General features: G+C 38.2%; 2 protein-coding genes across 6 annotated transcripts in view; both read right to left on the bottom strand.

The window, feature by feature from the left end:
* LOC118410352 (kelch repeat and BTB domain-containing protein 8-like) overlaps positions 1 to 12,893 on the bottom strand; it is a 73,209-nt gene that overhangs the window by 59,410 nt on the left and 906 nt on the right. For all 5 annotated transcript variants that reach the window (XM_035812030.1, XM_035812028.1, XM_035812033.1 and 2 more), the window contains exons 2-4: positions 11,931 to 12,144; positions 11,045 to 11,184; positions 9,973 to 10,545 (exon numbers count right to left, since the gene is read on the bottom strand). In XM_035812030.1, the coding sequence (XP_035667923.1) occupies positions 9,973 to 10,545; positions 11,045 to 11,184; positions 11,931 to 12,144 (927 nt within the window). The remainder of the gene's footprint in view (positions 1 to 9,972; positions 10,546 to 11,044; positions 11,185 to 11,930; positions 12,145 to 12,893) is intronic.
* Positions 482 to 4,805, bottom strand: LOC118410368 (kelch repeat and BTB domain-containing protein 8-like). Its single transcript, XM_035812055.1, has 5 exons — positions 4,586 to 4,805; positions 3,556 to 3,769; positions 2,677 to 2,816; positions 1,279 to 1,853; positions 482 to 655 (listed from the first exon to the last, which is right to left on the bottom strand). The coding sequence occupies exons 1-4, from the start codon at positions 4,690 to 4,692 to the stop codon at positions 1,352 to 1,354; spliced, it is 963 nt and encodes a 320-aa protein (XP_035667948.1). The 5' UTR covers positions 4,693 to 4,805; the 3' UTR covers positions 482 to 655; positions 1,279 to 1,351.

Genomic DNA, 12,893 nt, shown 5'->3' with positions numbered 1-12,893 from the left:
CCAGGCACTTCGGAACCAATTTTGCCACGAGGCAATCATTCCTACGTGTTGATTTTAACCACCAGATCATGGGTTTGGGTGCCATGTTTGTGCTCTCAAGCTTCAGCCAAGTGTCCGTCTTTGGCTGGTACTGGAAGAGATCAATTTCAGATGGTGGTCCATCATAGTTGGCCGTGCCGAGTATACTTTTTCTGTTTAGTCTAAGGAGGTACAAAGACTCCTCAAGGGGCATCAGGACCAGAAGTTCTCCTGAAAAAGCTGTGCCATTCCCAGAGTATTTCCACACGTTGTCTTTTGGGTCGTAGACCTGTACATAGTGAGGCGAAAGACTTCTCTCCACGCAGTAGATGCACCCCTGAAACGAGACCGCATGTGGATGCTGAGGTGGTTTGACCATGTTTGCTGTCTTGCTCCACTTGTTCTCTGTGGTACTGAACCTGTAGCAGCCTTTAATAGTTATGATGTAGATGCTGTCATCAAGGGCCACAGCATAGGAACACTCAGGGCGGGCTGGAGCTGGCATTGGATAGGGGATGGGTGGTATGGACGTCCACTCATCACTGCTGGGGTCATACATTTGTACCTCTCTGCTGTTTGATTCGTCTTGTCACCCCCAATGGCATAGATGTACCCCTTCAGGTAAACCAGTCTACAGCTGGGGAAGGGTGTAAAGAAATGCATATTTATCTAATATCAACTCTTGTGTGTTATGCTGAAGAACTGAATGAAAAAAATTTTCCATCATACCTTTTGGATCCTAGGATTGTTGTGATCAAACTACCTCCCACATGTACATGCATACTGACTGCGCATTGAACATGTTAGTCTTATGTCTGTTTTAACCCTGGTCCTTCTGGTACATTGTATGACACATTTAGGCAAAAAAATAACCCAAACCCATAATAATATTGGTACCACCTATGTTATTAAATGGACTGCATGTGAATTAAAAAAAAAACATCCTGGAGCAAATGTGTGGCCATTAGAATATATTTCAGCCTTCTCAAGCCAAGTTCATATGGCCCTAAAATGAAAGTGGTCACTATGGAAAAAAAATATGTATGTTAGAAAGTGTCAAAGAGAAGGAACTAAATAAGATCCATAGAAAAATATATGTGTATGTAATTTTTTTGGAGTATGTTTTTCATTTCTCAATAGAGAGGGAAATCTCTTAGTCTTAGGTCAATTTCTACACTCAAAGTCTGCAAAGAATACAATCTCTATGCAATGCATTTAGAATCTAAACTAAAGCAACATTGTATTACTAGAAATGTCTACCTGTCCCGAGGTGTAGTCAAGTCACATCTGGATTCCCAGGAGTTCTCCTGATGATTGAACTGAAGAAACTTTTTCATTCCTTTTTTCCTGGACCCCTCTCATCAATAAACCCTGCCATGTACAGATCATCAGTAGGGGTCACTGCCATTGAGTATGAACGAATATTGTCAGGCATGTGCATTTCATACGACTTGCCTTTCGAAGGGTCGCAACAAACAGCACTAGTTTTCTTGAAATTTTTGTAAGAGAAATATCCTGGGATGATGGGCATTTCAGTCCGTGTCTGCCACAAACGCAGGGTTGTGCTGTCACTGTATACCAACTTGCAGTCTGTGGGCAGGCACTTACTCTCAAGTTCCACAAGTTGTTCTGAGCTGATGAAAGAATGGCGGAATGATTTGCAAAGAGCAGGAAGGTGCTGCATGCGCTCCTCTTGGTTGAAATCAACCCATCTTAGAGCAGCTTGCACAACGACATCTTCAGAGTCGACCATCAGATCATCCATGTTTAGAAGTGACTGGAGCACAGGAAGTGGCAACTGGAGAAAGGATGGTTGTAGCGCCACCTGGTTGAACCTGGAGAAATAACATGTGCCATGAGCATTTTTCCTCATGAAAATGTTTTTGCGGATAAGAATAATGAAAATTTGGTACTCGTGTTGGTGTCCTGCTGTACAAGATTGCACAATGCGGTCTTTACAATACACTTTTGCTTTACTTATTGAATACCCATCAATGCATTTGCAATATTCAAAATACATGCTTATCCCCTGTATCATGTAGATCAGCATTTGTATTAGTAGTACTACTAGTAATAAATATGGCCATGAAATGACATATCTAGTTCATAAGCAATGAATAATAGTGAATAATTGAAAAACTGAGGTAATAAAATTGAAGTTGATACAACAAAGAAACTTGGCATACAGGGGTTTTGTAACATCATGCTGAATTAAAATATGACCATGAAATGTTTGTATCTAGTTCAAAAGCAATGTACAATGCAGAATAATTGAAATCCTGAGGTAATAAAACTGAAATTTGCTATAAATAAATATGTGAAATACCATATCCTCCTTATCCTTAAATATACAAGAAAAAAGCTTAGTTTACTTAGTACTGTGATAATAGCTCCAACTAATTAAATTGATAGTGTTTTGTGGCACCCCTACAGTATCTGGTCACTGTTTACAAGTTATAGTTGATTTGTCTGCATACCAAATGTAGAGACATGTACAACTACTTAAACTTTCTCTCAACTGGAAAGTGATATCATGACAATTGCGGTTAATTAAAAAGGCTGCTTCTTGCCAAAATTGATACTCAGTAAATCATGTTGGAAAGACTGGTTATACCTGCATTCTTTGTGACAGCAAGTACAGTGAGCAAGTACACTTACCTGTATGTGATGTACCTCACACTGGCCTCCTTCAGGGTGTGTTCCCCCAGCATGTCAGCATACATCAACACATCTGCACAGTTGGACACGTCCAGATGGTTCTTCATGTACTTTGCTACCTTACGGATTACAAATTCAACCTGGAATGGCAGAAAAAGTGAGTTAAAAGAAAAGAACAAACGAGATATTGCAGATATGCACCTTTAAAACTGTGCCAAATTCCTATGAAAAAATGAGATTGTAATGCTATTGTATAAAACTACTTGCACTTTCATATGAATGGCATCCCCCTGTACTTAACATGCACGGCTTCCAGAAAAGAAGTCAAACCCCCAATGCTTAGATCGTAGCTCTCAGCAGTCCATATTATTGCTAAAATAGTCACTTGTTTCCACTTGTCACCATTGTTATCTACACCAAGATCTTTTATTTTAGTATTTTTACTATGTACAATGTATTCTGTATGTCCCATGTTGCAATTAGCACTCTAATAAATGAAATTTTCAAAAAAGTAAACATGATGTTTCATCATCAGATGTTTTTTGCCAATGCTCACATCAGCTTTAAGATGCTGACAGTATGTCATCCATGTAATAGAATGACAGCAACAGAGGTGTTATCATGGGGTTTGGGTACCTAGCCCTGATGTTTGTTACACACAAGTTATATGTTGTTTTCAATTAGCAAGTCACACAAAAAAGGTCAGAGGGTAACCATTATTAAAACAGGATAACCAATAGTAAATGACATACATGACATAAAACATAAAATATTGCATGTAAACAATATGATCAACCAACCATTTTTCATATGTTTACATGTAGGTAAAGATGGCATTCCCTTAATAAAAACAAATATCAGGGAGACATATAGCTTTACCTGTAGCAATTTGGCTGCAGACATCACAGCCTGGACCTGGTCTGGCTCTGTCTGAAGGCGGCCGGTGTAGGCGTAGTCCAGAATGGTTGCCATGGCTACCTCACTCACATCCTTGATGGTGATCCTGTCCTGTTTGGCCTCCACATAGCCACTGGTGAACATGTCGCGGAAGTAGGGACTGCAGGATGCCAGGACAGCACGATGGCAGGGGAAACTGAAACTAGTTTTTGCTATTATAATGCTATTGCAAGCATACTACAATCATTAACATAATTCTAAAAGCAAACACTCAACAGTGTTTAATCATCATTACTATGGATACACAATTAAATGACATTGCAATGCTTGCTTTGTTTTGCTTCGCAAAGGAATGGTCTTTGCAGTTGACGTTGAAGTTCCAAACCAGCTGCCATGTTTAATTTGACGTTATGACAGGTAACATTGTATGTACATTGCACCTGGGAGAAGTATCAAGAGCTGGTGGTATGATTTTTTTCATTATTCAGTGTCCAATAACATTACTAGTAGAAGGGTGTATGTTTTGTGTAAAAAGTGTATATCAATACTAGTATGCAATATTATCAAGGTTAGAGAAATTTTAATTTCTATGTCATTGGTGTCTGACAATTGATAAATCAGTCTAACTCACTGCAGCATTGAGTAATTGCAGTTTAACATTAATAGAGTATTCTTTTTTGTACTTTTTATACCTCAGTAATTTGTAAGGCTTCAATGTGCAAATTCAATTGAAATAAGGTTGGTTTTTATGGTAATTGATCATAAAATTATATTTGTAAATTTTATGTAATGTAAAGCAATGGTATTATAAACTAATCATGCTCATGCTAATGACCATTCCAAAAAATGATATACACAATTCCTCCTAAGCAAAAAAAAGGCTTTAATATTTGCATTTTCTAGGCAAACAAATACCGACTGAAAGGTGAGATCTGCCCATCTTAAACCTGAGATTTAGGCGGGAGTCACAGGACAAAAAATTGAACAACCCCCCTCCCCACCCCCACCTTACCTTCTCCCTTCCACCTCCAGAACCACGTCAGTCAGCTCTCCCCGCTTCCGAAGTTCGTCAAGCCCTCGGAGAACTTCATCGGTGTGGTTGTTGTTTGATACGTTCATATTCAACAATGTACGAGTGCCAAAACCGAAGAACTTACTCTCAGGAGCCTAGCAGTGCACCTCTAGAAATTTGGCGGGCAAAGTATGTTCAATTTCAACTCTGACCTTTGACCCAACTAACATTACTTTTGTACCTGATTATCCACATGGTGTAATGTTTGCAATATAGCCAGCGCTACCAAACCATGGGGGTAAGACACAACTACGGAAAAATCTAATTCTAAGAATGTAAGATCCATCTAATAGAAGATGACGAATGCTGTTGTCAAAGACAAGAACTGTGAAGACTTTTTGTGACTGAAAAGAAAATAATCATTATAACAATATATTGAACTAGTAATCACTTTTATATAAAATATAATATTTGTGATTCCATGCATATGGGACAAAGGTACATAAATAAAAATTTCTTAGTAATGATGAGGTGCAGATATCCTTGATTTTTCAACATTGTCATGAAACATTCAAATGACGATGAAACAAAATGGAGATTTATTTATTAAAATTCTCCATTACAGTGAAAGATATGGTTGAGACATTGTGCAAGATGATAGCACAATAAGCTTTAAGTAATGAAAAAGGTTGTATGGCACAAACATAATGATATTCAACAAAGCACTTGATAATACTTTGTTGAATATCATTATGTTTGTGCCATTGTATTTGTGGCAGAAGTCAAAATATGATAGATGGTGGCAGAAGTCAAAATATGATAGATGCTCACAAAAGATGTCATATGGAAATTGGGAGATTGTTGATGCTATTTGATATAAAACAAGAGCTTCTGAAAAAAGCTAGTCTTTCGCTTACTTATATTGTGTAGGTAAAATTGTTTGGCATAGTTTGGTCAAGCGTGGGTGCCAAGTCTGCAACGTTGGCAGCTCTGGCACAGTTTGGTCAAGTGCTAGGTTATATAACTGTTTAGTAAGGTAGTGGTTCTCACAGAGTATATTTTACTTGAACTGTATAATAACACAACTGCATGAATGATGTTAACTTTATTCGGATTGTTTCGCTGTTAAGAACGGCTCTGTTACAGTACAACAGGGTTTTATGAAAGTGCACTGTAGTAATCAAATTTATCAGTAGATGTGTCCTGAATTTCTGCAAGAACAAACAAAGTATTGTCACCATAAACAACTGAACATAAAATATTAACATGGCATATACAGTAATGGAAATATTTTTTTTAATGGCAAGATCATGTGAAAGGTAGATATTTTAAACTAAAACAGGTCCGTGGTATGTTTAATGGAACGTTTCGTTTCTTTTAGTAACGCAATTATGCTTTTACTTGACGGAGTCGTGACGTCACGCGTCAGACTCACTCCGTCGAGCTCGGTCAGAATCTTCCCTTTCGAAATTATAAATTAAATGTGGGTAATTCTATTTTCAACGCATCCGAGGGCTACTATTTTGCTGAAAGAAGTTTGTTACACGAAAATAGCCTGAAATTTCTTAGAGTAAGAAATTTCCGAATACGCCCCCCTCCCACACCATGTCAGATGCGGCGCACGCATCTTACACAATTCTAGATTTTGTAGCGGTGATTTTCCATAAAACAAAGTAAATGACATGTCAAACTGTTCTCTACAATGTCTGTTTTATTATAACCAAACAGCGAACATGTTAGTTTATAAATTGTATACAATCTTACGAAGAAATCCTCACCGTTCACATCCGTCTCTGCAAATTCCTGCTTATAAGCCATACAGAAACCAAGCAGCACATTCATGGTAGGCCGATACGTATGTCATAACGTTACATACCGTCGAATCTGCAGGGTAGAATATCTCGCTAGCACGATATGGCATGGACCGCAAACCAAGCAGCACATTCATGGTAGGCCGATACGTATGTCATAACGTTACATACCGTCGAATCTACAGGGTAGAATATCTCGCTAGCACGGTATGGCATGGTCGACCCGGACGGACGGACGGACGGACAGACGGACAGAAATCTAATATCGGTCTGATTGCCTTTCGCCGCGGAAGCGCGGCGAAAGACAAAAATGTTAGCTAAACGACTTATTCAAACAACAAACAACTACATGAAAGTGAGGACCCACCTTGCTTACAAAATTTTTTACAGAAATGACTGTAACAAACATTACCATTGTTTGATGCTTTGTAAGCATTCTGTCTGACCCGGTGCAAAACTGCTGCCCACTTTTTAAATGTCCCTAGGGACGTCAACTAATGCCTAAATGATGTAGCTTATAATGTTTTTTTTTTTTTTAAGAAAAAGTTTACTGTTACTGGTAGCGTTTGTTACCCTGTGATACATTACCAATAGGACCAAAAATAAGTTGCCATTTTTGGCTATGGTTGAAAGAGGAATTTTGCTAAACAACCAGGTAGTTTTCACTGAAAATAAAGCCGATTTATTTTTCGACCAAAAAATGCCATTTTTGACTTTTCAATGAGAACGAGTGTCTAATATCAACTCTAAAAGCTAAATCAAATCAAGGACTATCAATCACATGTGTTCAAGTACCGTATTGTGTTTAACTGAGTGCATACCTGACCTGAGGAGTATAGTCAAGTCACATCTGGATTCCCAGGCATTCTTCTTATGATTGCATTGAAGAAATGAAAATGAAAATACAATCTTCCCATTACAGATCCTTTATTTGTAATAGTCATGTTTACCTCTGTTCTACTCTATCATTATAATAATAATCTTATATCTAATTATACTGTGGTACTAATAAAATCTATGCTGAGTTACCTATCAAACAGGGTACAGATACATATTACATATAACTTTTGAGTAAGGCTTAGGAAAAAATGTTGTTTCCTGTATCAGTCCTGAAAAAATAATTAGGGTCAGTAGGTAGGGATTATCTTTTTTCAAAATTCTTTTTAAGACTTTGTGCAAAACCTATATTTTGAATGTCAAACTTGAATTTACAATTATCCTTCAATAGGAATTAGGCTGAAAAAAATCTAACTGGAAACTATGTGACTCTTCTACCCATCCCGAAAAAAGACTAGGGTCAGCTGGTTTTTCAAAGATAGGTCGGGAAACAGGAAACATAATTTTTTTCCTATGCCAAAGCAACATTTATTCAATCTTACTGATGATTCATGTCATTCTATCATGTTAGTATAAAAATTCAAAACTGTTAATGCAGGTTAATACATGCAACTACAAAATACATTCAATTACCTCTAAAATGACACATTTTGGGTTTAGAGATGTAAGAGCAGTATTAAGAAGAAAAACTTTGTAATAAATTCTTTCTCGACTTTGATATTGGGCTTGTTAACAAAACTGCATAATGCTATTAGAGTTAGTACTCGCCATACTGAATATTTATTAGTTAAGTAGTCAATATAATTTGTATATGCCCTGTAATATACATGTATGACAAAAGTTGTGACATCTTATTATACTGAATGTGTTAGCAACTACTTTTATGATCCTGGACTACACCTAAACCCCCTCCCCCAAGGTTAGCCCAATGAAGCTTGGGGAACATGGTGCTTAGTACCATCTCAGTCCACTCTTCGTCTTAACTCATCACTGCTGTCTTCTTCCAAAAGTAAATCTTCATGGTCATCTTTGTCCTCATTATCTTTCTGCACATAATCATTGTTGTCTTATTCATTTGCCTTCTTCTTCATAGTTGTCTCCATCATCGTTGTTGTCTTCATCATGAGTCATCACTATCGTCTTCTTCCCAGCGTTCTTCCCCATAGTCATTTCCATAATCATCATAGTTGTCCTCCTCCACATATGCATCTTCATCAATATAGTTGTCATCATCATCATCGTCATCTTCATCATCAGAGTCATCTCCCTCATCAGAGTCCTCTTCATCATCAGAGCTGTCTTCATCATCAGAGTCGTATTCGTCAGGACTGTCTTCATCACTGTCATCTTCATCTGCACTCTCATCATAGCCTTGGAAACGCTTGTAAAGCTCATCTGTATCTTCGACATGACCGAGGCACTTTGGAACCAATTTTGCCACAAGGCAATCTTTCCTATGTGCAGACTGTAACCACTGGATCATGGGTTTGAGTGTCATGTTTGTGCTCTGAAGCTTCAGCCAAGTGTCTGTCTTTGGCTGGTACTGGAAGAGATCAATTTCAGAATTTTCTTGAACTGCTGGTGCATAAATGTAGTTGATCAAGCTGAGTATACTTTTTCTGTTTAGGCTCAGGAGGCACAAAGACTCCTCAAGGGGCATCAGGACCAGAAATTCTCCTGAAAAAGCTGTGCCATTCCCAGAGTATTTCCACACGTTTTCTTTAGGATCGTAGACCTGTACATAACGAGGCGAAATACTCTTCTCCACACAGTAGATGGACCCCTGAAATGAGACCGCATGTGGAAGGTCAGGTGGTTTGACCATGTCTGCTGTCTTGCTCCACTTGTTCTCTGTGGTACTGAACCTGTAGCAGCCCTTACTTGTTATGATGTAGATGCTGTCATCAAGGGCCACAGCAGAGGAACATCCAGGTTGGGCTGGAGCTGGCATTGGATAGGGGATGGATGGTATGGGCGTCCACTCATCACTGCTGGGGTCGTACCTCTCTGCTGTTTGATCTGTCTTGTCACCTCCTATGGCATAGATGTGCCCCTTCAGATGAACCAGTCCGCAACTGGGGAAAAGGTGTAAAGAAATGCATGTATATCCAATATCAACTCTAGTGTGTTATGCTGAAGAACTGAATGAAAAAATATTCCATCATACAAGATTCCTATCACCACATATGTACATTTGCATGTAACCCTTTGGATCCTGGGATTGATGTGATTAAACTACCTCCCACAGTGACTGTGTATTGAACATGTTACCCTTTGTCTTTTTTAACCCTTGTCCTTCTGGTATGACACATTTAGGTGAAAAATAATCCAAACCCATAAAATTATTGGTACCACATATACTATGAAATGGACTGCATGTATTTCAAAACTTCGCTTGTGCAAGATTTTCAGTGAATTTAAAAAAAAAACACATCCTGGAGCAAATATGGCCATTAGAATATAAAATTTATTTCAGTCTTCTTAAGCCAAGTTCATATGGCCTTAAAATGAAAGTGGTCAATATGGAAAAAAGATGGATGCTAGAAAGTGTCAAAGAGAAGGAACTGAATAAGATCAAGAGAAAACATATTATGTGTAATATATTTTCAATAGAGAGGAAAGTCTTATGTCTATAAAGATTACCCGCCACACTCACAGCCTGCAAAGAATATAGCATATATCTATGCAATTCATTTACAAACTAATATAAAGCAATATTGTATTATTAGAAGTGTCTACCTGTCTCGAGGTGTAGTCAAGTCACATCTGGATTCCCAGGTATTCTCCTGATGATTGAATTGAAGAAACTTTTTCATTCCTTTTTTCCTGGACCCCCTGTCAATATACCCTGCCATGTACAGGTCATCAGTTGGAGTCACTGCCACTGAGTATGACTGAAGGTGGTCAGGCATACGCATTTCATACAACTTGCCTTTCAATGGGTCACAGCAAACAGCATTTCTTTTCTTAGAAGATATGAAAGCGAAATCTCCTAGGATGATGGGCATTTCAGTCCGTGTCTGCCACACACGCTGGGTTGTGATGTCACTGTACACCAACTTGCAGCCTGTTGGCAGGCACTTACTCTCAAGTTCCACAAGTTGGTCGGAGCTGATGAAACAATGGCGGAATGATTTGCAAAGAGCAGGAAGGTGCTGCATGCGCTCCTCTTGGTTGAAATCAACCCATCTTAGAGCGGCTTGCACAACGACATCTTCAGAGTCGACCATCAAATCATCCATGTTGAGCAGTGACTGGAGCAGGGGAAGTGGCAATTGGAGAAAGGATGGTTGTAGCGCCACCTGGTTGAACCTGGAGAAATTGCATGAGCCATGAGTTGATTCTAGTACATTTTTCTTCACCAAATAAGGACAACTGCTAATCAAAATTTGGTACTTGTGTTGGTGTGCTTTCTGTGCAAGATTATTGGTCCCTACAATACAGGATCTACAATGCACTTTTGCTTTACTTATTGAATACCAAAGATGTATTTGCAAACTATTCAAAAACACACTTATCCCCTGTATTATGTAGAATAATGTTTATAATTACTAGCTCCAACTCATTAAGGTAATAGTGTTTTGTGACATTTACTTGTACTAGTTGATTTGTTTGCATGTCAAATGTAAAGACAAGTAAAACTACTTTCTCTCAACTGGAAAGTGATATAATGACAATTGTAGCTGTTAATTAAAATGACTGCTTCTTGCCAAAATTGATACTTGGGAAATCATGTTGAAACAACTGGCTATATCTGTATTCCTTGTGACTAACAAGAAGTACAGTGAGCTGCTAGCGCTGTTAAACTTACCTGTTTGTGATGTACCTCACACTGGCCTCCTTCAGGGTAAGGTCCCCCAGCATGTCTGCATACATCAACACATCTGCACAGTTGGACACGTCCAGATGGTTCTTCATGTACTTTGCTACCTTACGGCTTACAAATTCAATCTGGAATGGTGGAAAAACCGAAGGACTCAAAAAGTGAGGATTACCAGACAAGAACAAGGAATTGAGATATTTCGGATGCCCAAAAAAAGAGCTTGCTATTGACCACTTTGCACTCTAGATCTCATATGGATGCCATCCCCGTGCACCATAGCTGAGCACGGAACGCTATGATGATGATGATAGCTGAGCACTTAAAAAATGTAAACCGTAAATATAAGCTGTAATAAGCATAAATTTGTATGAGATAAAATAGCAACAAAATAAATGTACTAATGAGTGATGTCAAAAGAGAAGGTGCAAAATGAATGAAGAATGTATTGCTTGGTATACAATGACCTGTGTGTTCACTTATTTGTTCCAGAAAGGCCTTGGTTCAACCTCCCTTCACAGATTTCATCATGATGTTTTTGGCCACCTTTTTTCCCCACATGCTTGCATCAGCTTTTGCATCAGCTGACAGTTTGCCATCCATATGACACATATCCTTTTATTGTTATTAACCTACATAAGCAGCCTTGGTGTTTGTTACATAAATGTGCATAGTTACTCAAAAAGGGTCAGAGGGTAACCATAATCAAAACAGGATAGCCAATAGTAAATGATATGCACGACATACAACACAAAATATTGCATGTTAAAAACATGATCAACCAAACATTTTTCATAAGTTTATATATGTCATGATTTGTAGTATATACAAAGACGGCATGTCCTTACAAATATCAGGAAGACATATATAGCTTTACCTGTAGCAGTTTGGCTGCAGACATCACAGCCTGGACCTGGTCTGGCTCTGCGTGAAAGAAGCCGGTGTAGGCGTAGTTCAGAATGGTTGCCATGGCTACCTCACTCACATCCTGGATGCTGACCCTCTCCTGTTTGGCCTCTGCGTAGCCGCTGGTGAACATGCCACGGAAGTAGGGACTGCACGCTGCCAGGACAGCACGATGGCAGGGGAAACTGAGGAGGGATATACCGTTTCACTCTCAGACTGCTATTTAATGCATGGTTGAACACCCAATATTCAGTATCACTTCATATACCAGTACATATAAAGGCCGCTCACAGCAGTTGTGAAACGATATTTACGAACGATCAATGAGTTTGTAAATCAACAGGAGACATCAAACCTAGCACAATATAGTTTAGAGTGGGAAAACATTATTTGGAAAACAAACAGTGCTTTTTATCATTATTACAGATACATACAAAATTTTCTAAAATAACCCCATCGTGTGTAAACATGAGCGAACATGTGTGATCACGTCGACCGATGATGATGACAAAATTTTAAAAGACTTTGTAATACTTGCTTTGTTTGCTTCTCAACAAATCTTCTCTGCAAGCCTGGAGCAATTTAGATTTTTTTTTTTTTAGAAATTTCATTAAAAATTTTTATTCCAGTCAAATGTTTAAAAGGGAATCATTAATTTCTAGATCATTGGTTTCTGATAATTGATTAATCAAACCAAATTGGTGCAGCATACATTTTAATATTCTTTTTTTGTGCTTTTTGTATCAGTAATTTCATATGATACAATCATATAATGTTCACTTACTCAACTGAAAAAAGGTTTATCTAATTTTTAAAAAAATCTATATCAACCTTTCATACAGCATTAGAAGCCAATTGTTAAGCAGAATGCAGTCAGTGCAAGCTGAAGAAAGAATTAACTTCACATTTGAACTTCTGTCTATCTCCAAATTAA

The sequence above is a fragment of the Branchiostoma floridae genome, chromosome 2 (assembly GCF_000003815.2).
Source record: "Branchiostoma floridae strain S238N-H82 chromosome 2, Bfl_VNyyK, whole genome shotgun sequence".
NCBI lineage: Eukaryota > Metazoa > Chordata > Leptocardii > Amphioxiformes > Branchiostomatidae > Branchiostoma > Branchiostoma floridae.
Note: the sequence above shows the minus strand (reverse complement) of the source record. Positions and strands in the feature narration are given on the sequence as shown.